At 50.9% G+C, this 26,331-nt stretch overlaps 1 protein-coding gene across 3 annotated transcripts in view; it reads right to left on the bottom strand.

Moving 5' to 3' along the window:
• The window catches only part of CSNK1D (casein kinase 1 delta), a 34,748-nt gene extending 15,543 nt beyond the window's left edge, over positions 1-19,205 (bottom strand). For all 3 annotated transcript variants that reach the window (XM_060080452.1, XM_060080453.1, XM_060080450.1), the window contains exons 1-2: positions 18,820-19,205; positions 12,204-12,314 (exon numbers count right to left, since the gene is read on the bottom strand). In XM_060080452.1, the coding sequence (XP_059936435.1) occupies positions 12,204-12,314; positions 18,820-18,895 (187 nt within the window). In that variant the 5' untranslated portion in view covers positions 18,896-19,205. The remainder of the gene's footprint in view (positions 1-12,203; positions 12,315-18,819) is intronic.
• Positions 19,206-26,331: the final 7,126 nt, after the last annotated feature.

Raw genomic sequence — 26,331 nt, 5'->3', positions numbered from 1 at the left:
CCTTAAGAAAATACTTAATTAAACCCTAAGCAAACAGAAGTGAAATAAAAGATCACAGCAGAAACCAATGAAACAGAAAACAGAGAAACAACAGAGAAAATGACTGAGACCAAAGCTGTTTCTTTGAGAAGATTGTTGATAAATCTCTAATCAGACTGATCAGGGAAAAAATAGAGAAGGCACAAGTTACCAACATCAAGAATGAGAGGGAATTCCCTGGCGGTCCAGTGGTTAAGACTCAGCTTTCACTGCTGAGGGCCCAGGTTCGATCGCTGGTCAGGGGAACTAAGATCCCACAAGCCGCATGGCGCGGCCAGAAAACAAAAAAACAAAAACAAAAAAAAAGGAATGAGAGGTAACATCACTGGATTCTACAAATATTAGAAGTCTAGTAGGGAAATATTATAAACAGTTTTATGCCAATACATTCGATAACTTAGATAAAACAAACAAGTTATTTGAAAGACTCAAACCACCAAAGCCCTTGTATGCTGCTGGTGGGAACTAAGTACAAGCAGTCTGGCAGTTTCTTAAAGAGGAAAAACATTCGCTTACTTTTGGTTCAGCCATTCCACTCCAAGTCACTTACTCAGGAGAAAAAGAAATGAACGTCCATATGAATATCTACACAAAAGTTCATAGCAGCTTTGTTTGGAGTACCTGAAACCTGGAACCAACCCAAATGAACAGGTGCAGGGACAAAGAAACTACCCACACAAGGGAGTACTTCTCAGCAATAAAAGGGAGTAGCCATTGACACACACACAAAATCTCAAGGCAAGAACACACAGTACTACTCCCTGCACAGGAAACTTTGGGAGATGCAAACTAGCCTACAGCGACGGAAGCAGATGACAGAGGGCGGGGGTAGAGGAACCACAAAAGGACCCAACAAACTTTGAAGGGCGATGGATGTGTTCGCCGCCTTGATTATGGCAATGGTTTCATGAGAGGACACAGGCAAAACTTCTCAAATCACACACTCAAAACACATGCAGTTTGATTCACGCCAATAACGCTGATTTAAACAAATCAAAATGTTTTAGTCTTCCTCTTCACACTGAAGTCACCTGATCCACCTGGAAGTGGAGTTTGGGGTGAGGGGAGGCAGGACTCCCAGAGACCTCAGCACCGTGTGTTCACAAGGCCCCCCTCACTGACCGTAACACCTCTTCCGTTGAAGTCAGAATTCTGTGCCCACGAGGGTCTTTGTGTGTCTGGAGTGTGGGTGGCACAACACTGCAGGTGACCACAGGTGACACTCCAAAGACGGACACAGTCCACACTCACATTTCCCCAACGGCATGTCCAGTAACGTCCTTCAGGCTAGTCCTCCTGCCCAGGGTACAATCTAGGACCATGCACTGCCGTGTTTAAGTCTAGAACAGTTTTTAAATCTTTCATCACAAAGACATATTTGAAGAGTTCAGGTCAATTTTGAACAGTCCTAAATTTGATTTGCCTGATGGCTGGTTCTGATCACCTGTCAGATGGAAATCTGCCAGATTTCTCCACCAAAAGGTACTTTTCTCTTTGTTATTGTAAGGTTTTTTTGGCCGCAATGTGGGGCACATGGGATCTCAGTTCCTCAACCAGGGATTGAACCTGGGCCCTCAGCAGTGAAAGAGCAGAGTCCTAACCACTAGACCGCCAGGGAATTCCCGTCTTTGTTATTAATAAGTAATCTGTGGATGAAGCTTTGAGGGTAGTGTCAATACTTGAAGTTGTACGTTTGCATCCACCTTTGATTACCGTCTAAACCAATCAGTAAGTGCCCACAAAGTGGTGACTTTCCATTTCTGATTGTTCCTTCTGCCTCTGTGAAGCTTAATGTGTGTGTGTGTGTGTGTGTGTGTGTGTGATCATGGACTCATGAATTCTCCTCCCCTCCTCCATGTGTTATGTAAATTTAAGGATTATTTGTTCTAGTTCTGTGAAAAATGTCATGGGTAATTTGATAGGGACCACATTCTCTCTGTAGATTGCTTTGGGTAGTATGGCCATTTTAATGATATTCATTCATTCTTCCAATCCAAGAGCATGGTATATCTTTCCATTTCTTAAATCATCTTCAATTTCCTCTATCAACGTTTTACAGTTCTCAGCACATAAGTCTTTCACCCTCCTTGGTTAGGTTTATTCCTAAGTATTTTATACTTTTTGATGCAATTTTAAAAGGGATTGTCTTTTTACCTTCCCTTTCTGATATTTCATTGTTGGTGTAAAGAAATGTAACAGATTTCTGTATGTTACTCTTACATCCTGCTACCTTGCTGAATTCGTTATCATTTCTAGTAGTCTTTGTGTGGAGTCCATATATAGGGTTATATATATATATATATATGTACATATATAGTATCAAGTCATCTGCATATAATGACAATTTTACCTCTTCCCTATCAATTTGGATACCTTTTCTTTTTCTTGTCCGACTACAGAGGCTAGGACTTCCAACACCATATTGAACAGAAATGGTGAGAGTTTCCTCCACGTGTTATAATCCGTTGTTCATTTTGAGGCTTCAACTGTCCCAAACTGGGGCAACAGATGACACTTCAAGCTCTCTCTGACGGACTCACGCCCGTCAGTGTCCGAGCACTTCTTTCCTTTCAGCCACATGCTCCAGATTCGCCTTCCTTCTTCCTGCCTCGCCCTGGAATCTGGGCTCCTCTCGGTGGGGAGTGATACTAGAAGCCCAGCACCCAAGTGGGTGCTGGGTCGTCACTAGTGCTTTCTGTGAGTGTGGCATTTACACCTCAGTCAACCTGGCCCTTCGCTGCTCTGCGGATCCGTCAGCCTGTCCCTGGGAGGAGAGCTCTGCTGGACTGTGACTGGAATCTCCTGAGCCCTCTGAGCAGCTCTGGGAGACATCTTGCCGAGCCTTCCTCTCCATGAACAGAACATCTCCACTTGCTTGAGTCCTCATCAGCGTTCTCCAATGAAGTTTATTGGTTTTTTTGTTTGTTTGTTTTTTGTGGTACGCAGGCCTCTCACTGTTGTGGCCTCTCCTGTTGCGGACCACAGGCTCCGGACGCGCAGGCTCAGCAGCCATGGCTCACGGGCCAAGCCGCTCCGCGGCATGTGGGATCTTCCCGGACTGGGGCACGAGCCCATGTCCCCTGCATCGGCAGGCGGACTCTCAACCACTGCGCCACCAGGGAAGCCCCTCCAATGAAGTTTAAAATTTTTCTGCATGCAGGTCACACCTGGCTTAGGATTTATTCCTCTATACTTACAGTATTTAAGAATGAAACTTCGGCCTCTGGACTCCTCTGGGGCCAGCAGCCACCTGACCAGGGATCTGGGCTCCGCTACTGCGGGCTCTGTGTCCAACAGCTGCTTGCAGGCAGCTGTTCCAAGGAGCCAGCAGAGCTGCTGTGAGGTACTGCACCTCAAAGTGGGTCACCATGCACCTGGTTCAGCTTCCTATCCACAACCACTGGGGTCACACTTGGCCTCCAAGTGGATGTCTTTGAGCCCCAGAGTCAGCTGCACACAAAGGGCTTCCACAGCTTGAAGGAGGGAGAAGCAGTGGAGTTGACCTTTCAGAAGTCCCCCAAGGGCCTGGAGTCTCTCCAGTTACCAGTCCTGGTGGGTGTTCTGTGCGGGGAGTGAGAAGCACCAGAGGGCAGAATTGAGCCACAGTGGGTGGCGCTTTTCACGATCACAAGGTTTGAGGAACATAGTGGCAAAAGCAGGGAAAGGGTGGGTAGGGGCACTGCCACCCCTACCACGGCATCCACCCACTTCCCTCTTGCCAGGGGGAGGGGTGAGACAGAGGAACGCCAACCATGCTCCATGCAAGTGCTCGAGGGCATGGGGGAAATCCCTCCAGAACCTGCATACTTATTGGTCTCCACCCCCAAATTTCCAGCTTTTGAAAGTGGCCAGGATAGGGAAGCGTTTTCCTTTCAAAGGCTATGTAATAATAACACTTCCTGTGTCGGCGTGCGAAGACTGAGCACATGACCAAAGCACAAACCACTGCTCTCTGGGAGAGTCTCTCAGGGCTGAGGCAGGGCTTCCCCTCCTCCTGACCCATTCTTGGGACAGGACGCCAGGCTGAGAGCACAGGCAAAGAGGTGGCTGGCGACAGCTGCGGACCTGCTACCAACCCCCCTCCCCCCTGCAGCCAGCACCACTTGTTTACTGCTCCTTGGGGTCCCACTTTCTCAGGATGCCAACTGCACTAGCTGTGTGCAAGTGACCCATCTTCTGCATTTTAACTTTCTCCTTGATAGAAACGTTCTGTGTGTTTTAGTCTCAGGAAGTGCACTCTCAAGTCCTTGAGCAATCCCAGGCAGAAGGCAGCAGCTCCAGGACTGCACAGCAGGAATATCTTTTGATGTTCTGTTACCAAGGAGAACAATGTTTTGGAGGGCAGAGCCTACTGAATCACCTCACTTTTCCTGATCAGAGGTGGCTTGTGTGTGTGTCCTCTTGAACCCCTCCACCTTCAATGTTCCACAGGAGACGAGGTTTTAACTGCTGCCCCATGACTTGATCTCCTCCTACTGGAAGGCTGGAAATCAGCCTCAACAGGAAACGTGGTGTGGACAGGTCACGACAGGCAGACCCAGGTGCCGGCGCCAAGAGGAAGGCACGGCTGGGTGAGGGATTCCAGTGCCGGATCTCCAACCCCAGGCATAGACTTGCTTCATTTCCCCGATCCTTCATTAGGGTTCCTGTGTATCCATAAAAAAAGGGTTCAAAGGGTACCTCTGCACCCACCAAGCTGCCAACCGGCCAGATGAAGCAAAGACCAAAATCCTTAAGCTTTAACAGGGGGTTTCTTGCCTCGGCTTCTCGAGACCACAGGCAAGGGCTTCTCTCTAGTGCCTGGTGCCAGCATCCTGCCCGCAGTAGCAATGGTCAGTGTTGCAGCAGGTGAAGGACAAAGGGCTCAGTTCACAGGCTGGGACTCGTGGTGTTGGAAGGGGTGGACGCACTGGAGCACATGGGTTGGGGGGACGTATGTCTGATGCCGGGTTCTGTCACCCCAGCTGCTGCCCTTCTAGTTACTGGAGGCTTCATAGGACTTCACGAGCCACTGATCTGAAAATGAACGCTAGGTAGCCTAGTTGGTGTAAATATAATGTGTTGGTCTTTTTCCATGTTCTTCTGGGGTTTCACTGTTTACAAACTTCCTACTGTATTCAAAGAACAGCCAGACAAGAGGTTGTGCACCAGGCAAAGAATGTGAAACATAAACTTGGGGAGGGCCCCACTCAAAACAGGGGTCCTGAGCCATCCTTTCTTTCGTGCCCCTTCCCCCATTTCAGACCAATTCTGTCCTAAAACTTGACTCCTACTCTACTCCCTCCTCCACCCCCAACCCCCCAGAGGCCCACACACCTGTACATTTAGCTTGTGTGGTGTCTCTACAACTCTTAAGTGATTTGTGCAAAAGTGCTGAAGCAGCTAGAAACACTCCATGCCTTGTTCCCAACTCCAAGTCAAGACTGTTCCTTGACATGATTCATGACAAACACACTGCTGTAACTGGATGGATCAAACCTACTTTAATCTCAAATCCCAGGGTAGGGACTTCCCTCGTGGTCCAGTGGTTAAGAATCCGTGCTCCCAATGCAGGGGACCCGGGCTCTATCCCTGGTTAGGGAACTAGATCCCGCATGCCACAACTAAAAGGTCCCACACGCCGCAACTAAATGATCCCGCATGCGGCAATAAGGATCCCACGTGCCACAACTAAGACCCAGAGGAGCCAAATAAATAAATAAAATAAGTATTAAAAAAAAAATCCCTGGGTAGAGAAAAGCAAGGGGGGCCTTCTATGTAGAAAGTGAGGTTGGGAGACCAAGCAGGGAAAGATGAATCTCGAAGTCACTCAGGAGCTTTTGTGCAAGTGCAAGAAATTTCTGTCAAAGTGTCCACATGATTGTTCAACAGGAAACAGAAATATAACTCCATGCTCACGGCCAGACACCAAAGCTTGGTCTGAAATGTTGAATTTACGAGGAAGGAGGAGTCTGTCCTCTCCTGTTCCCCTCCCCTTGCTCCCGAACTACAGGAGACTAAGCCCTGGGGCCTGGAGAACAAAGACTCAGTGGCTGACTCTGCCATGCCAGCACTTCCTTTCCCACTCGCCAAGTCCTGTCACACATCTTGGCCCTTTCCCTCCCTTTTCCCTGTCAAATGCAATGAATAAAGACTTACTCATACTGAGGGGAAAAAGAATTACATTTCCTAACTGACCGTTATCGGTGTAATGAAAGGAACTGATTTTATCCTTTGATCTTAAGCTATCTGGCTCAATGCTCTAACTTGTCTTGTGGGTTTCCTATGTAGGAAGTTAAATCACGCACAAATAAGTTTTATTTCTTCCTTCTCCATCCTTTATATTAAAAATTTTTTTTAAATTTCTCCCTTCTGTGCTAGCTGAGACACCCCATGACACAGTGGAGAGGAATGGTAATGGCGAGGCTGAAGATGGTGTGGATCCAACAGGAGCTCTGAGGCTGTGCAGGCAGGAAGGTAAATGTGTCATACCACCTGGGAACACATCCCTGTGGCCCGGGTGCCATCCTGCAGGCCGAACACCTGCCTGCTTCATGGAAAGCAATTCCACTAACAGGCTTTGCACCAGACGTGGTGAGGGAGTCACTGAGGCACCATCCTTAAGAGCAAAACACTAGAAGCCAGCCAGGGCTCTTCAACACAGGGAGGACTGTTTATGGAGACACAAGAGTCTATAAACAACAATGAAACCCATCAAACCACAACTGTGTCAAACATGGAAGAACCTCAGGAACACAGTGGATCAAAAAAGAAAGTCATAAACACACACGGCAAGACTGTATTACTCATATTCAAAAGCGTATGAACTGGGACAACACGGGGCGCGGACCTGCCACTCGTCTGCTCTGACGGTCTATTTCACCGGCAGCACCTTCCTTCTTACTGGCAACACCAACGCACCTCATCACCCTAAGATAAGACACAACAGAAGCAGGGTCCTCCTATTCTCAGTTCTCTGGCCAGAAGAGGATGCTGTGTAGCCTGCTTCATCCTAAGCAGACTGTCTGTAAACTAAGTGCTGAGGCCCCAGGCAGAAATCAGCTCAAAAGCCATTCACAAGAATAATCCCGCCGCCTGTGCAGAGACTGCTGCTCTGTAACCTCAGACAGCTGATGCAGTGAGACCAGGAAGCTAAAAATGCACCTGTGCCGCCAGAGTGCTGCTCCTGGGGCTGGGGAAGGACACGCGAGTCTGTAGGTCAGACACACAGCCACCAGAGTGCTGCCCTGTGCCCAGGCGAGCAGTCATGCCAGGGACACCCAGCTGCCCCTGCCCACATGCCCTTAATATGGGAAATGGGTCACTTGGACTCTTATGTGCAGCTCTGAACTCTTGATACTTTTTCCCTCATCGAGTCCAAAGATACCAAAACATATGCTTGGGGGTGAAAAATGAGGGAGAGTGCTAGCTAAATGCTTTCCATTTGATTTGCGGGAAGTTTCAATATAAATATGGGGACTCAGTACGAACACAAATACAATTTTTCATGAAGCGTTTGGCAATTCAACCTTAAAACAATTGTAAATACAATGGCCAAATGTTTCTGGACAATGTCATTAGATTTTTTTTTTTTTTTTTTGCGGTACGCAGGCCTCTCACTGCTGTGGCCTCTCCCGTTGCGGAGCACAGGCTCCGGACGCGCAGGCTCAGCAGCCATGGCTCATGGGCCTAGCTGCTCCGTGGTATGTGGGATCTTCCCAGACCGGGGCACGAACCCGTGTCCCCTGCATCGGCAGGCAGACCCTCAACCACTGCGCCAGGGAAGCCCCGTCATTAAATTTTTAAAAACCAATTTCTTGCAGGATGACGAGGAATCAAAACTTTAAAAACAAACTAGGCGGGACTTCCCTGGTGGTCCAGTGGCTAAGACTCTGTGTTCCCAATGCAGGGGGCCCGGGTCTGATCCCTGGTCAGGGAACTAGATCCCACACACCACAACTAAAGACCTCACATACCGAAACTAAAAGATCTCACGTACTGCAACAAAGATCCCACCTGCCTCAACTAAAACTCGGCGCAACCAAATAATAAATAAATATTTTTAAAAAATAAATAAAAACAAACTAGGCAAGGGCATGCGGAGGCAGGCTTTGGGCAGCTGCAGAGAGGGCGACCTGGGGTGGGCACACAGGTGCTGAGGGCCGTCCTGCTCCCTCTTTCAAGAAGGTGGGAGTCCTGGGGGTTCACTTTAGTATTCTTGATAGCCACGAGCTACATATGTTCTTAAGTACTGTAAAACATTTCATAGCAAAAAGACCGTGATTGTCTGAAATACACTGCGGGAACCGGACAGGCACATGAGATGAGAGAGAGTGAACTCGGGTGAAGCTGCCTGTCTCTACTCACTGGTGGCACCACAGCCACGCTGCTGGTGGCATCCACCCACCCTCAGCGCAGAGCTCCCACCCTCACCCCTGGCCTGGATTCTCGGATACAAAGGGCCCACACTCCTGTCCCACACCCGCCAAGAACCTTGACCAGAAGCAGCTGTGAACTAAACAAAGGTTCTCCACTTGGAGTTTCCCGGAGGAGGACATGGTTTAAAGACATTTTGTGGGGTTATCAGGATGGGGAAGCGCAGCCATAGCCTTAGCCTTAGCCTCTAGCTTCTGCCCGGCAGTCCACTCTGTTTTGATAAAAACTTGGTGTCCACCCATGTCCTTCACTAATGTAATTAACTTAAAATTATTTCTGTTATTTCAGGTTTTTTATCTATTGCTCCAATTAGACCTGGGGCACTTTCTTCTTCTTCTTTTTTTAAAAGAAAAAAAAAAAAAAAATATATATATATATATATATATATATATATTTTTTTTTATTTATTTATTTATTTATTTATTTATTTATTTTTATTTATTTATTTATTTATTTATGGCTGTGTTGGGTCTTCGTTGCTGTGCGCGGGCTTCTCATTGCGGTGGCTTCTCTTGTTCCAGAGCACAGGTTCTAGGCACCCAGGCTTCAGGAGCTGTGGCTCACGGGCTGTGGAGCGCAGGCTCAGTATTTGTGGTACACGGGCTTAGTTGCTCCGCGGCACGTGGGATCTTCCCGGACCAGGGCTCAAACCTGTGTCCCCTGTACTGGCAGGCGGATTCTTAAACACTGCTCCACCAGGGAAGCCCTGGGGCACTTTCGTGATCCTTGACTGCCATGGAGGGCCGCTGTGCAGGAGTGGCCTGGGACCTACAATGCTCAAGTTCAAATCTGTGTCCTTTGGACACAGCCTCAGTTTCCTCATTTGTTACACGAGGCTGATGATACCCACTGCACATGACTGTGTGGTGGAGAACGTGCCCACATGTTTAAAAACGCTCTTAACCATACCTGACACTAGCGTGTGTTTCTTGTTTTTATTCAGGTTAAACTGGTATATAACATATTAGTTTCAAGTGTACGACACAATTCAATCTTTGCATACACTAATAAAAGGTGATCACCACAATAAGTCTGGTTATCTAATGTCACCATACAACTGAACCCCTTCACCCATTTCATCCACCCCCAAAACATGTTTTTGTTTTTAATGCTAACCCCTCCCCTAGGGGACCTGAGTCCCTAGCCAAGCACTGCAAGGCCACCATCACGAGGCAGCACCCCGGGCAACCCTGTACTACGCGCTGGAGAGGGCAAGGCAGGCCCTGGGCTTCGAGCTGTCTCCTACGATGCCGTCAGTATCAACCACCTGCAACGAAGCCCAGAACTTAACATAAAAAGAGCCACGATCAGAGATGCACCCACATGAGATGGATGTAGAAGGCTGGTCAACAGCACAGCTGTGAGGTTTCTGGGCAGAGCTGACCTCTATCTCCTCTGCCGTCCCAGCTTTATCTTGGCTAAGACGAGCTCACAGAACAGCAGCAAGATGGTGCTCTCTGCTCTCCTGGACAGAATCTTGTTTTCTAAAACAGAAATTTACACCCTGATAGTATTCACCAAGTGTGTATCTGAAACAGGAGTAAAACCTGACCTATGCGTGGGGAAGGGCCAGACAGGAGAAGATCTATTTCTGGAATCCCAGTGGGTTTCCAGGATCCTAGAGAAGGGGCATGGGAAGACCAGGAGAGCAAGTGATCCTTTACGTCCTAAAGCAGGGTGTCAAAACAGGAAGCGACGGTGCACCCAAGGGCATTGAGCAGCGTCTGGAGACATTTCTGATCATCTTAACTTGGGGGCAGGGGGCTACTGGCACCTAGGATGCTGCTCCCTGTCCTCCATGCAGAAGACAGCTTCCACAACAAACGGCTATGCTTCTGAGGAGAGACCTTGTTCTAAACCAAACAAACTCCTTTCTGTTGCGTTTTTTTTTTCTTTGGCTGCGCCACAGGGCTTGCAGGATCTTAGTTCCCTGACCAGGGACTGAACCCATGCCCCTGGTAGTGAAAGCACAGAGTCCTAACCACTGGACTGCCAGGGAATTCCCTCTGTTGAGTCTTTTAAAAAAATTATTCATTCATTTCTTTTTGGCTGTGTTGGGTCTTCGTTGCTGTGTGCAGGCTTTCTCTAGATGCGGCGAGCAGGGGCTACTACTCTTCGTTGCAGTACCCAGGTTTCTCGTTGTGGTGGATTCTCTTGTTGTGGAGCATGGGCTCTAGGCACGTGGGCTTCAGTAGTTGTGGCACATGGGCTCAGCAGTTGTAGCTCGCGGGCTCTAGAGTGCAGGCTCAGTAGTTGTGGCGCTCAGGCTTAGTTACTCCGCAGCGTGTGGGATCTTCCCGGACGAGGGCTTGAACCTGTGTCCCCTGCGTTGGCAGGTGGATTCTTAACCACTGCACCACCAGGGAAGTTCCCCTCTGCTGAGTCTCAATCTACTATACCAGCTCCTCCCTGGGTGTCAGCTCTTCTTCCCTCCATCCCTGGGGGCCCAGCTTCCAAGTTCTCAGAGATGCTGCTCCTCAAACACACAAGCTTTTCAGTCAGAAGGTTTCATCCAACCCCCAGCACCAAGCTCCTCCCACCACGAAGGCCATAAACCAAGTCACCTCTTCCTACTCATCACCACCTTAAAAGCTGTGTAGACCATCCCTGATACCTGAGAACCCTGCTGAGGGCCGCCAGAGGACAGACACACTGGCAGGGTCCTCTGCCAACGTCTCCCTGGGCACAGGAGGGGCCAGGGAGTTTCCTCCCTATGTGCCATCTGAGAACCCACAGCCTGCTCTGGTCCCATAATGCCCGGGACGAGCGGCACTGGACACCCCCTCCTGCAGTTGTCTCATAGGACTGTTTGTGTTGCTTTAAGATATGTCTGCTGTTAAAGAGACACCCTGTGCTACGTCAACGGAGATATGCTGGTTTCTGGTAGTAAGCAGCACAGATTAAACTGCTTTGTGAGGCAAAGATGTCAAGAAGTCACATCACCAGTCCTCCCTTTCCACCTGACCAAAGGACCAACACACACTCTGAAGACAAGCTTTCTTTTGGCAAGGTGCCAAGAGCCTTCCCCACCCCACCCCCCCAACTATGAAAGTATCATGGGGGCTTCTGCTTCGAAGGGTATCCAAAAGGAAATAACACAGCTATTCTTCACACACGAAGCCCTGTCCCCAGAGAAAGCTCAAGACATTCAGGGCTGTGCCTGGGCTTCCTGAGCTCCTTGGGGAGCAGCACAGGCACACCCTTCAAAATGCTGCAATGTCTTCAGGACTCTGAGACCCCAATAAAACCCCCTCCTGCTCCATTAGCCAAACAATCTCAAAGGCCAGAGAATTCTAAAAGGTAGACTCTGAAATCAGGATGGGCACTCTGATATCAGGTACCCTCAGGCCCAAGGGGAGGTTTCACAGAATGGGGACAGTAACTGAGCTAGAAGGGGTCTCACTCAGGAGAGTCTGCAGGGACGACCTGCAGAGCTGCAGGCATGACCAAGGCGGCACAGGAGGACCAGCAGCAAGCTCCAGGTCAGCGTTCATACAAGTCTGCATTCAAAGACACCAGTACGTAATACGAAACTAAGGAAGAGAATATTTATGCAAAAAGCATAAAATGATGTTTCTTTTTGTCGAGTGAGGTCCTCTACAGGCAGTATCTGAAGGGAAGCCACAGGATGGGGTCAAGGGTATGAACGCTTCTGCCCCTTTTCCTAATTAACCAGACTGTGATTCATGACATCTGCATTCTCCCTCATCAAACACCACCTTGGTTTTCTTAACAGGTAAAGACCATACCTCCTCCCTGCATCATTTTGTAGATTTTGCTCTCAATATGGAGCTGAGGGTGTTTGGTTTTGACACATTCAAGCTTGATGGCAACTTCTTCTCCTGCAGCAATGTCCGTACCTTGGCAAAGAAAAGAAAATCACAAACGTTAATCGTCTGGTGTCTACCACCTCACCCAATGTTACAACATGCTGGAGAAACAATGAGTGCTATCTGAATCTTCCAAGGAGGACCAGGTGATGGATGCACTCCACTTTCTACTACAAGATGGTGTCAGTGGTAGATAACCCCTGTGGGAAAATACCCCTACTTTCACTTTTTAAAACAGGAATATTTGACACGTATAGAAAAGTCTTATTTGGTATTACATCACCCACTTCCATACGGCTCTACTCTGATCACCAGGGGACCGAGAGGGTATGCAGTTCTCTCCATAGGACCCCCATCTGGTCTGAACCTTCTCATCCAGCCTGTTGCTCAGCCCTGTATTCACCCTCCCAAAGCCAGACCGTGGGGAGTCCCAGGGCAACACATTCCATGTAGGCCCCATTTCTCCATGCTGCCTTGACAGGTCTCGGGTGTGTGCGAGCCTCTCTCCAGAGGGGTGGCTGGGTTTCCACTGAACTCCCACATGGCCTCAGCCCATCCCAGTCCGTGTGGCCCAGGTACCAAGCCGCATACAGCAGGGCGCTTCTCAAGGGGACTCGGTTCCCACGACACGGCAGGAGCCATCACTCAGCTATCACAGGCCAGGCCAGGCCCAGGGAGGCCCAGCACACCTCTCCCCTCCCAGGGACCAGGACATACTGTGCGTCTCCTATGGACACTGGAACAGGACTGGGCTCTGTTTTCAAAGCCCTAATCACATCTATGCAACGTGTACTTGTCACTCACCTTTTGCTAGTTTTTTTTTTTTTTTTTTTTTTGCGGTACGCGGGACTCTTACTGTTGTGGCCTCTCCCGTTGCGGAGCACAGGCTCCGGACGCGCAGGCTCAGCGGCCATGGCTCACAGGCCCAGCCACTCTGCGGCATATGGGATCCTCCCGGACCGGGGCACGAACCCGTTTCCCCTGCATCGGCAGGCGGACTCTCAACCATTGCGCCACCAGGGAAGCCCCGCCTTTTGCTAGTTTTGTGCTAAAACCAGCAATACATCTGCTCACACCTCCTGGTTACCAGATCGTGATTAAAGATTAGAGTTTTAACCTCAAGATGCCGTCCTCTTCTTTACTACAAGATGGACCTGCAAATGTGACAACCACTACCCCTCCAGGCTTCACACACGAATGCTCCTGAGTTCCAATCTGACCCAAAGCTATGCTACAAGCCCTCCCTCAAGGAGCATTCACTGGGGAGAATGGGAAAAGCAGTCTTTAGAAAGCACACACCTAGCTACCCCCTGCTCTCCTCACCAGCTCCTTCTAAGTATAAAGCACTTTAATCCTTCCCAGGACTATGGTTATTCGTGAAGGAATTAACACTGGTTCCAGCAGCCCAGACAGAACCCAGACCCATCCTGCTGGGCAGAGCAATGTTGCCAGTCCCTGGCGACTCAGTTTCCCTCACCATTTGAGTTCAGCAGGGAGACCAGCAGTCTGTTTCATGAGGGAGTTGTGGGATGAATGGGTTACTGGTTACAGAGAATGTTAAGACTCCCGGATAAAAGGCAGAGTAAGGTCAGCAAGCATTAGAACAATGATGACCTGCAGGAGAGCTGTCTGCTGATATTCATGAACCCAGTAACTGCCCAAGAAGGACAGAGAAACTTTCTCCTCTAGTCTGCTCAGACAGCTGCTTGAGATGCGGCTGCTTCTAGCGGGCCTGGATCCAAACCCGGTCACCAGTGCTGGGGTTCCATGGGAATAACCACTATCTGATAACTCCCAGTGACCATTCTAAATTTAAGAACTCCATTTACCATTCCACAAAGACTCCTGGGCATTCAGAAGAAAGACAGGTAATACATTTTGTTCTTCCTCCCTGAGGCTGGGATAATCTATCTAGCTACAAGAGAAATTACTTCATTGTAAAACGTACTGTGCAAACGAAAAATGAACTCTGAGTTCCTGTGAGGACCTGGCACTCTGAACTGAACTCACCAGCCCATGAGGAACGGATGACTCACCTTACTAGTTACATCAGCAACTCCCCCCACCCCAAAGCAGGAGCAGAGAAGCCTCTGATGGTAGCACTCTTGCTCCTCCAACTATGTCAGCCCTGTCACCTTTGCCAGGAGGCAGGTTCTCAGTGACAACACAGCCTGGGCCCACAGAGGCTACCTACTGAACTAGCACCTTCAAGAAAGCTGAGGACACTTCTGGTTCCACTGTACTGTGGCTGGTAAAGCTAACACCTGAGTCACCCTGCAACACGGACAGTCTTGGGGACAAATGACCACAGGCAACTCTGGAACACAATATGAATTCCAGCTTCTCCCCCCCGGATCACACCAGCAGATGGAGCCAGCCTCCCCCAGGATCACACCAGCAACAGAGCCAACCTTCCCTAAGATCACACCAGCAACAGAGCCAACCTTCCCTAAGATCACACCAGCAAAGGAGCCCACTTCCCCTAGGATGACACCAGCAACAGAGCCAACTTCCCCTAAGATCACACCTGGAAACACAGACCACTTCTCCTAAGATCACACCAGCAACAGAGCCCAACTCCCCCAGGATCACACCTGGAAACAGAGCCCACCTCCCCCAGGATCACTCCTGGAAACAGAGCCCACCTCCCCCAGGATCACTCCTGGAAACAGAGCCCACTTCCCCCAGGATCACACCAGCAACAGAGCCAGCCTCCCCCAGGATCACACCTGGAAAGAGAAACAGCCCTCTACAGCATCACAGCTGTGAAGGTTTTCCTGAGTCTGATGACTCAAAGAGGAGAGCCTGGGTTCTTTGCCAAACAGCCTTGAGGGCAGCACACACGCAGGCTGCCTCCTCTGAGAGGTCCTCAACACTGGGTGAAGCAGCAGTGCTTCAAGTTCTGGGTATTCCATGGGAACCAAACATAAGAGACCACTGAGCAAAACTGAGGTGGTCCACCACTGTAGCCCTGCAGTCCTGTCCCACCTCCCCTGGCTGACAGCAGCCCCTGTGTTCTACTGGCAGTGCTGCTCCAAGTCTTGTCCTCAAACTACCACCAGTCCACAAGGGGACAAATACAGGACAGCGAGGAGGCACCCAGGAGCTCTGATAGCAACATGACATTGCTGCAACATTTTAATCCTATTTTACAAAAGTGCTGATCTGCCACAGAATGGAAATTACAAAACCTGGTCCTTCACAACAGGTAACTTTTAGAAGTACTTCTAGATGGGGAACAAAAATCTGAAAGATACTATTGAGCTCTGGGTTCCAGATTCAGAGCAAGTCAAAACCAAGTGGCACATCATGTTTACTCAGTGTCTGTTTATAGTGAGGTCTTTTATCACCCAACAACCTCAGTTCTTTTGTGCAGCTCCAGTGCCAGACAGGAGCTCCCCCTCACTAGACGAAGATGTTAGTCTATGTTTAGACACAGATTAATGCTGGTCCTAGGAAAACAAAATTATGCCCCTCAAGTTGAGCAAAGGCAGAGGATAAATGAACTTAACCCCAAGATTGACCCTGTCCTGGTACAAAAAGGTAACTCCCATTGATGACTGCCTTATCGACAAAGAAATAGGGAGAGGCCTCTGAACAGCAGGGCAAAGGGCACTCTCGCAGGGCAACCACTGAGAAGGCAGCTGATGCGGTATCTATAAACACTCAAGCCATCACCCTAAAGGACACAGGCACGTGACTATGAAAGCTGCGTACAGGCAACTGCTTTCCTCTCCTGGCCAGCCAGCCACCATTTTGGAACCCCTACTGTGTGCCAGACACCCTGCTAGGTGCCACTGAAGAGAAATGAAAGTCAGCGAGGGGAAAAATATGAAAATCAAAAAAATGAAGAGGTTACTAAGCTTTAGCTCCCCAAAAGCATTTGTGTATGTGATGAAGCCAAACCACACAGTCCACCTGGGTAACAGCTGGACAGATGAGGCCATCCTCCGAAAAACTGACAGAGCAACAGGATCAAGTACAAATGCCAACAGCTGGCAGGAAGAAAACCTCCATTCTACCAATCATGAATGGGGGGCAGGGAGGAGGGTCCGAGGTACTGCCACTACCTATAGAAGACAGACGTGGGACAAGAACAGAACTCCATGAGAACAGGGGGCTCACGCTGTTTGGGAAGGACTGGAATCACCTGCAGGGCACACTGCCACATGCTCATGTCAGCACAGCAGGCTGCTGGAAAGGGAGGCTAGCACCGGGCCTTCTTGGTCCATAAGGTACTCGGCAAGCTGAAGGACAGCTCTCTCTTCCCCCCGGCTCCAAACGTCTGAAAGCACTAGAAAGTCACAGGTGGAAATCCAAGACCCCAAACCCCACATTTAAACCGAGGTGAAGAAGGAGGAGTTCAGAGCATTCTGACCTGTAGCAAAATGACAGTAGTAGGAGCGACTTTAGCTGCTGTCACACTAGAATACACAGAACATAACGAGTTTTAAGATGAGGACCGAATTCCTCAACTAACGACTAGCTGCCTAACAAATAGAAAAAAACACATGGTACAGAAGACTCCATCCATCCCATGGCCTTTGGATCGGTCATCTGTGACCCTTAACTTCAGTATATAGTGAGCTTCCTCTGACCCACCTTTCCAGTCACATCTCCATCTAACAAGACCACTTCACATTTCCTCAGTGGGGGAGCATGTAGCCTGAAGGGACCACCACATGGGCCAAGAGTCAACGCCGAATCGGTTGTACCCAACCCCACACAAGTAACTCTAAGTGTACTCCAGTGGGTGGGCCATGTGGGTACTCATAACTAGGGCGCGAGAGCCAGAGTCTATCCATTTTAGGATAAACATGAAGGAGGAAACTGAGGACAGACCCCTCTGGGACCGGTCAGCCCATGTCTGGCTGGATCAAGCACCACTGGTGTGCCCAGCACAAGGTGAGGCCCAAAGGACACAGTTGTGAATAAGCTTTCAGGGTCTCCCACAAAACTCTCAACTTCTTTGTGAATGACTTGGTGACAGCGTTCCACGATTTGATTGTCTGAACGCAGCTTCGGAAAGCAGAAAACTGTCTGGCAAGGTTTCAGACCACAGAACAAAAAGGTTCAAAATATCTACTTTTTCATATCTGTGTAAGGGTGGCTAATAGATTGGTTTTTCAGTGCAGCTCCTAGATCCTGAGTTAAAACTTTTGCCAAAATCTATTGTTCTATAAATAAGGCAAACAGCTTGCATTTACCCAGCACTTCGCCTCCCAAAACACTGCTGAGAAGGCAACTGCTGACTACTGGACATAAATATTTAAATAGTAAAATGCAAGTATCTCTAAAGTGTGTTTTTACTCAGCAGGGCAGTAAAGCACATACTGATGTGACAGGATTACACTGTAGGGTAAGGGTACCAAAAGCAGTTATGAACTACCCTAAGTGTGGAATCCTCATACGTTGTTAGCCCAGGAGGTCGTGCATCCTCTCCAGGTAACAAGAGGCAAGGATGGGGCGGTGAGCACACACACTTGGGACCATCTGAAAGGCATAACCAGAAACATTACTGACATACAAATCTATTCCTGACCCTCCCTGACAAGTACACCAGCCAAACAGAAACACCAGAGCGGGCTGCGCAAGCAGAGCATGTTCACCCCCAAACTTGCACAATGACAGTCCCTCTGCACATGCATCGCGGGCCAGGCTGGATGTCCCCAAATGCGGGGGTAGGAGTAACTTACACACAATTTCTCTGAGAAACGCTTATATTTTTAAAACTTCCAACTTTAAGACTCAAGCCGACCTTTTATCACACACGTGCATGTGCGCATTCTTTCCTGTGAATCTGAAACAATCCAGAACATTCTAATCCCATTCTTTTCCAGTCTACCTGGAGAATTTTCATAGCAAAAGGACAAGCTCATGAGCAGACCTTTGCCACTTTATTTGCCTCTAATTCTCCCAACACCCTAGCGCTGACTTTGTCCCGAATCACCTGAATGTCATTCTCGTTTAAGCCGAGGTACTTAGTACAGAACTTGGATGCGCAACATGTTCTCAACAACCACTCTACTGGCCCCCAGGCGACCCTGCGCGCCACCTGCGGTCCACGGCCCAGACCCCGGGCCAGAGGGGCTGGTCAGCCGGGGCTGCATCGTCGCGAGGAGCGCCGAAGAAGCCTCGGCCAGCCCCGGTTTCTACTCGCGCCCGCAGGACGCGGGGGCCGCACTCGCCGACGGCCCTTTGTCTGCATGGAGGGACACCGGGAGCGGACACAAGGCGGGCGGGCCGAGAGGGTAGCGAGGGCCTAACCGAGGCTCCCGGCCGCTCCCCGAAGGCCGCGAGCGCACGTTAGTCAGGTGCCCTCGAGGGCGCGGGTCGGAAAGGCCCCAAGTTCCTGCCTGGGGAACTGGGAAGCCCGAATCGACGGGGACGCGGCTTACCGCCACGGGCCGGAGGGGATGCCCGGGGCTGGGGTTGAGGGCGCCGGGGGCGGGGTCGCCGGGGAGGGGGCCGGAGCGGAACCGGGACCGGGGGACGCCAGTTTGGGGCTGCCCATCCGCGGGGAAGGGCGCCTCACCGAGATAGATGTCTCCGAAGGAGCCGCTGCCGATCTTCCGGCCCAACCGGTACCTGTTCCCCACTCTGAGCTCCATGGCGGTGGCGGCGGTGCGACCGGTTCACTCCTGCCCTCCCGGCCGCTTCCTGGGTCTGAGCTCGGGGAGGCGGCGCCGCTGCTGCCGCTACTGCGGGTCCGGTAGCCGGCTCCGCCCCCCTCACGGCCCCGCTTTCACCATCGTTTTCCGGCCGCCCCGGCGCCCCCAACGCCTCAATACGGGACGGATGGGACAGTCTGAGCGCCGCCGCCCCTGCTCCGGCCCCTGTTCACCCCGCTTGCCCTCTCCCCGCCGCGGATGGACTCGGATCTCCCGGGCCTAAACCCCCTTCAGCTGCCGGAAGGAGCCACCGCCATCGCGCTGTGACGTCACTTCCCCTAGCAACCCGGTGGGGCGGGGCCGCGCTGACCAAGGGGCGGGGCCGCGATTTCGGCAACTGGTCGGCGGCGGGACCTCACAGCTCTAGAGGCGGGGCTAGGGCGGGGCCGGGGCCTCGGAAGACAGGCTGGGGAGGGGAGGGGCGGGGCGGGAGGGGCGGGGCCGAGCAGGGCAGGGCGGGGCAGGGCGGGGCGGAGCAGGTGGGGCTCGGCCCCCGCCCCCCGGCCCCCGCCCCGCAGCCCAGCGTTCTGTTTCATCCTCGCGACCCTCGGACGTCCAGGCCAGGCCAGACCTCATTCTTCTCCTTACCCCCTGTTCCCCGCAGCAGTCCCGGGCCGATAGCCCCCTGCCTGGCCCCCTTCCGCATGCAGGACCCACGTGCTCTCGCAGGGTCTTCGTTTGTTCCCGCAGGTGTCTGGGAAGCCAGCGTCTCCTCGCGACAGGCCTGGGACAAGCACACAGGCAGTGCCCTTTGCTGGAGGGAGAGAGGAGAGAGAGCTTGTCCCTCCAGGCCCCAGACCCGCACATTCGGGACTCTCCAGGAGGGGGCCGTCCTCCCTGCACCGGCGCCTGTGGGAAGTGACACAGGCCAGGCTACAGGGGACACAAGTGTGCACAGGTCTCTTGGGCTGGCCGGGGCCTGCACTGTGCGGTTCCCTTCCCACCCTATGAGGTAAGTCCCAGGCCTACAGCACTCTCAAGCCTAGGACTGAAGGAGGAGCCGTCCTAGGGCCTGGTGTCAGACTGAAGGGTGAGGGTGACACTACCACCTTTTAGAGGGTGAGGCCTGCATTGCCTGCCTCTCCAGTTCCATTGCCTGGAGACTGGATCAATGTTTTCATCTAGTCTGCCTTGGGTCTTCAGAGAGGTGCCTGAACCAAGAAGGGATGACTTTCGTGTCGATGCTTCTCTAGGCCTATCTCCCACCCCAGCCAAAAAGAAAGAACCATAAAACAGGCTGTTAATACATATTTTTGGACAGCTAACAAACATACTACTCTGAGCACAGGGGTTACATAGAGGTGTGGGTGAGATAGCTGCCAGGGCCGCCATTCAGGATCATCTTCCCTGGTTGCAGAGAAGGAAAGTGCCTGGTCTCTCCATTCACAAGTCTTCCCTCTCCACCACTCAGCCTCAGTAGTGCAGCCCCTGTTTGAAAATAGTTGGAGGTCAATTTGGGGGAGCGGGCATCAATTCCTGAGCATTACATAGCAGTGCGAAGACAGAAGGAGAGGCTGAAAGGCAAACCGTGATCAGCTGCTAATGAGTGGCGGGCAATTAGGAACACCCCATGTCCATGCACAGTGGTTAGCCTAGTTTCTCAGTCTTAGGGTATTGGGAAGATTTTTGCCAAACTAGTAAAACTAGCCTTGCTGGCAGAATATACTAAGTGTCCAGTTTCCCCACGAGAGAAAGCCATGAGTGGAGACTGGAAACAGAAAGGGGCTTGGCACCAGCTCCCTGAAAATACTGGACTGGCGACTTCCTTAGCTGCCCTGGGCTGATCGCTGGTCAGCAGTCCCCTACTGGGGCCTCGATGTCCTTTCTCAGAAAGAAGCTGCAACTCTTGGGGCTACCCCCAGGTCCCAGGGTTCTGCCTGCTTCTTTTTTTTCTCAGAATTGGTCAGGATAATCACATAGTCGTCCCTTGTGTGTGCCTCAGTTTCCCATTTGTGAAGCACCCTTGCAGGGCTAGGGCTTGTACTATGACAGCTGCTTCCCCACTTCTGGCCACCAGAGTGGGAGCCTGGTACACTCTCCAGAACTGCAATCCTCACTGTGCTCATGTTCTGCTCTTGTGTGACCTTGAGAAGGAGAAAGTCAGTGTCTTAGACCCGCCCTTGGAGCATGGTGTTAGGACCAGGAATAACACGGCCAGAAGGCTGGCATGTGGCATGAAGGCTCCCACATAGGTGAGTGTTCTTTTTGTTGGAAATGGCCTCATTAGTGTCCCAGCTCACATTGACTCCAAGCTGACACCCAGCCTGCGCCTGGCACATAGTAGGCACTCAGTAAACGCCGGCTTCATGGATGACTCACATGGATGAACTCCCAGCTCCTAGCCCAGGCCATTTCCAAGCAGAACTGCCAGGCTCAGACCCCCGCCTTTGCAGCCAGGGTGGGTTTCACCGCCCCCTCCAAGGCTCATGATTCTGCTTCCAGCAGGGACACTGGCTTGTGCCAGCTCCCCACTCAAAACTCACTCACACTTAGGATGCCCAAGGTGTGTTCCCAACTGGGCTGGGGGCCTATACACCCCTGCCCAGGGTCTTTTTATTTTAATCTGAAACCACAGAAGGTAAGTCTTACCCAAAAGCCTGTGGGGTGGGGGCTGGAGGGCTGGAGGCCTTTCACCGAATCCCGTCCCTGCAGGCCCCTCCCCATTGTCTGGACTCCCAGCCGGTCCCTGCTACCTCTTTCCATCCCCTGTGCATTGCTGTCAGGGTCCCACGTCTCTCCACAGACCATCCCCACTCCACCTGCCATCGCGGTTTTAATGCAGTTCCAAATACATGGTCCCCTTTGCTTCAACCCAAACCCCCTCTGACCTCCTGGGCAGGTGAGGAAGCTTTGGAGGGGAGGGGATGCCCAGCCTGTCCTCTGCCCTCATGTGGAAGCAGAGCGCAAAGGAAGCAAGCTGAGACCGTGTGTGTCCTGGTGTGCAGAAGATTCCTGGGCTTGTGCTGTGTGTGACTGTGTGCCTGTGTGAGTGGCTTTATCAAGACAGAGTTCACAAACCACACAATTCACCCATTTAAAGTGTACAGTTCAATGGTTTTTAGTATATAGCAACCATTGTCACAGTCAATTTTACATTCTCATCACCCCAAAAAGAAGCCCGTACCCCACACTTATGCCCAAACGCCCCATGCATGAACGAAGCCCTTGTGCTTTCTGAGGTCAGGCCAGGGCTGGCATCAGGCTGCAGAGGTTTGCATTTTCCTGTCCCCTGAGAGCACACACCTCCCTTCTCCCATCCCGACCTCACCTCAACCCTCCAAGGGTTGTCAGACTCTTTGGGGGAGAGGGATAGATACACACTCCAATCTCCAGAAACAAGAGGCATATGCATGTGCCCATGTCCTTGGAAGGACACCTGACCTGGGGCTGGGCAGGGGGTGGGAGCTGCTCTGGGTCCCCTGGCTGCAGTCTCTCATGGTGACCCCACACCTCCCAGCCACTTCCTCTGGCTGGCTACTCTGGCTTCCAGTAGTTTCTGCCCCTGAGCTCCCCTGACCTCCCTGCTGTGCCTCCTTCAGCTACTGGCTGGTCCTGGTCACTTGTTCTTTTTCTGCCCCAGGTCACAGGTCACCGGCAAGAGCCAATTAATGGGTCAGGGGCCAGGGTCATTTGCAAATTGTGTCTACCTGTGGCTTCCCCTTGACCAGAGCTTGGGGCAGCCCAGGGTCACCAAGGAGGGGCTTTGTGGCCCAGGCTCACACCCTGGAGGGAAGCTCGCCCCCCGTGACTACCATCCTCAGCTGACTCCCACGTGAGCAGCACCCAGGGGGTGAGTCTCCTCCTTTCTGCTCCTGCTACATGTTGACAAACCATAGGAATGCTAACTTGCATTGTTCCCTTAGAGATCATCAGTACATCCTTGTGAGATGCAGGAACAGGCCCAGAGAGGCTATCCAATTCTAGATTTTCCAGGGCACCCGCAATTTCAAATACTCTATGATTTTAGCAAAAGCCAACAGGGACTTCCCTGGTGGCGCAGTGGTTAAGAAGCCACCTGTCAATGCAGGGGACACGGGTTCAATCCCTGATCCAGGAAGATCCCACATGCCACAGAGCAACTAAGCCCGTGCGCCACAACTACTGAGACTGCACTCTAGAGCCCACAAGCCACAACTACTGAGCCCGCGTGCCTAGAGCCTGTGCTCTGCAACACGAGAAGCCACCGCAATGAGAAGCCTGCGCACCGCAACAAAGAGTAGTAGCCCCTGCTCACCGGAACCAGAGAAAGCCTTGACGCAGCAACAAAGACCCAACACAGCCAAAAAATAAATAAAATTTAAAAATTAAATAAATAAAAAAATTAAAAAACAAAAAAACAAATGTTGATGAAGATGTGGAGAAAAGGGAACCCCTGTACACTGTTGGTGGGAATGTAAATTGGTGCAGCCACTGTGGAGAACAGTATGGAGGTTTCTCAAAAAGGTAAAAATAGAACTACCATATGACCCAGCAGTTCCACTCCTGGGTATATATTCAAAGAATACAAAAACACATTCAAAAAGATACATGGACCCCAATGTTCATAGCATTATTTACAATTGCCAAGATATGGAAGTAACCTAACTGTCCATCAACAGATGAATGGACAAAGAAGATGTGGTATCTATATATATAATGGAATATTACTCAGCCATAAAAAAATTAAAGCTTGCCATTTGCAACAGCATGGATGATTTGGAGAGTATCATGCTAAGTGAAATAAGTCAGACAGAGAAAGACAAATACTCTATGATATCACTAATATGTGGAATCTAAAAGATACAACAAACTAGTGAATACAACAAAAAAGAAACAGACACAGAAATAGAGAGTGAACTAGTGGTTACCAGTGTGTGGGGGGGGGATAAAAATGTAGGGGTAAGGGAGTAAGAAGTAAAAACTATTATGTATAAAATAAGCTATAGGGTTATATTATACAACACAGGGAATATAGGCAATGTTTTATAATAACTACAAACGGAGTATAACTTTAAAAGTTGTGAATCACTATATTTTACACTTGTAAAATATAATATTGTACATCAACTATACTTTGATAAAAAAAAGTTTTACTGCGCTCCCAATGCAGGGAGCACACAGGAAAAATGAGAGGCTTAGACCTCAGTTGTGGATGGAGCTCCCAGAGGAGCAAAAGCGACAGGTGGTTAGTGTGACCAGGACCATTGGACAGATATAATAGAACATCTCTAGGAAGATCCTGGGATGTAGGCATGCGAGGCCCAGAGAGCTCCAGGCAGGAGGCCAAGACAGGCCCCGCCCAGGCCCATCCTGATAAATCTAATCCCCAAGGGTAAGGAAGAGATTTTCAAAGCTTCATTGAGAAAGCGGTTGCTGACAAAGGAAAAAGATTCAGACTGACATTGGGCTCCTTGTGTGACCCGAAGCCTGCAGAGGCTGGGGAAAAGCATCTTCCGAGAGCCTAGACTGCTCGCTGGACTCATGTGCCAGCACCTGAGTTGGAGACGCTGAGCCCAGCCAGGAAGGGGACCAGAGAGGCCTCCTAGTAAACAAGAATGAGACAGAACCCAGTTCTCAGGGCAGAGAAGTAAAGGGACCAGGAGAGCAGTGGTGAGCTGTCTTCCCCCACCTCCTATCTGTATGTATGCATGTGTACACGCCCACACACAGAGATGTGTACAATGTGCATGCCTGCATGTGTGCACGTGTACATATGTATGTGTGCACTCACATGTGCATATATGCACACCACATGCACGGATGCACTTGTGAGTTCATGTGCATACATGCATGCATATCTGTGCACAGACACACATGCAGATGTGTGCCCAGAAACACGTGCACATACATGTGGTTTGTGTGCATATAATTGCATGCATGCTGACATGTAGTGAAAAATAGGTAGCGATAATCTCTCTGGAACTGGGGGAAGTAAGTGTTGAATAAAGATCCTTGATATGGATGCTGCCAGGAAGTCTATCAGTAGGCTAGCTCTAAAAGATCAGAAGTTGGGGGTAGGAAGTCAGGGGATAGAATCCTTCCTGAGGTCTCATGATAGGAGGTCAGGAGGCAAGGAAACAGGAATAAATTTTCCATAGATTTCACCTTGTTATGGGGGGAAGATAAGGAATAGAGCATCTTGGTGGGAAAAATAGTTTGTGTCTTGTTTTCAAATAACAGCAGAAGGGGGCTTCCCTGGTGGCGCAGTGGTTGAGAGTCTGCCTGCCGATGCAGGGGACACGGGTTCGTGCCCTGGTCCGGGAGGAACCCACATGCCGCGGAGCAGCTGGGCCTGTGAGCCATGGCTGCTGAGCCTGCGCATCCGGAGCCTGTGTGTCCGGAGCCTGTGCTCCGCAAGGGGAGAGGCCACAACAGTGAGAGGCCTGCGTACCACAAAAATAAATAAAATAAAATAAAATGTTTAAAAAAAAATAACAGCAGAAAAAAATTGCTTATTAACATCAGGAAGGGGAGGGAACATCAGGGATGAATGCAAAGTGCTGCGGGGCTTCCAGGGCAGCAGCAGAGCACGAGGGGTGGAGATCGCATGTAGGGAGAGGAAGGAGCAGGGAGGGCTGGGCCGTGGCTGGGCAGCCTGAACCTGGGGGCCTGGGCAGGGAGCAGTTACAGCTTTCTCCCCACCATCCTGAGCCTGCCCTGAGAAAACTGCCCTTCCAGGCCTGATGGGTTTCCTGGGCGGTCCATGGTTTCTGGTCTCTTCATTTATTAAAATCCAAGTCCCTGGTAGGTAGCTTCCAGAGATCCTGGGTCCAGCCTCTCACTAGCCCAGGTCGCGTGCAGCTCCCAGGGGCTGGAGGGAACGGTCCCTTCATCTCCTGATCCTGCTTTTTTACCCTAGTGTCGGAGCCGGAGGAAGGATAAGGAAAGTGGGCAAACTTCTGGACCCTCAGCGCCATCTGTGGGGCTCTCCCATGGGGCTGGGTATGCCCCCCACCGACCGACCTTCTCCTAGGCCCCTGCAGGCAACCAGTGCTTCTTGCCCAGCAGGTGCCCACCCTGGAGCAGGGCACCCTGGAGTCCCCAGCCCCACACCTTCCAGGTGCCCATGTTCAGCCCTGGATACTTTGGGATCAAATAGGGACAGACTGTCTCAGTCAGGCTGGGATGGGTAACAAATAGCTCCTAGAACCCAAGGACTGAAAACAAGAGTTTTTGTCTTGCTTATGCCCCACATCCATCGTGGCTGGGAGGGGACTCTGCTTATTGGTCACTCACGGGCCCAGAGAGATGAAGCAGCTGGCCCCTCAGATGTTGAAGGAAGAGAGAGCACCTGAAGGGGCTTCTGTGGGTTGGCAGGGGTGGGAATGCACTTCTGCACACAATTCACTGTGACCCCTCCCCACCCAGGGGCCTGACATGTGGACTGAGAGCTGGGA

The sequence above is a fragment of the Mesoplodon densirostris genome, chromosome 18 (assembly GCF_025265405.1).
Source record: "Mesoplodon densirostris isolate mMesDen1 chromosome 18, mMesDen1 primary haplotype, whole genome shotgun sequence".
Taxonomy (NCBI): domain Eukaryota; kingdom Metazoa; phylum Chordata; class Mammalia; order Artiodactyla; family Ziphiidae; genus Mesoplodon; species Mesoplodon densirostris.
Note: the sequence above shows the minus strand (reverse complement) of the source record. Positions and strands in the feature narration are given on the sequence as shown.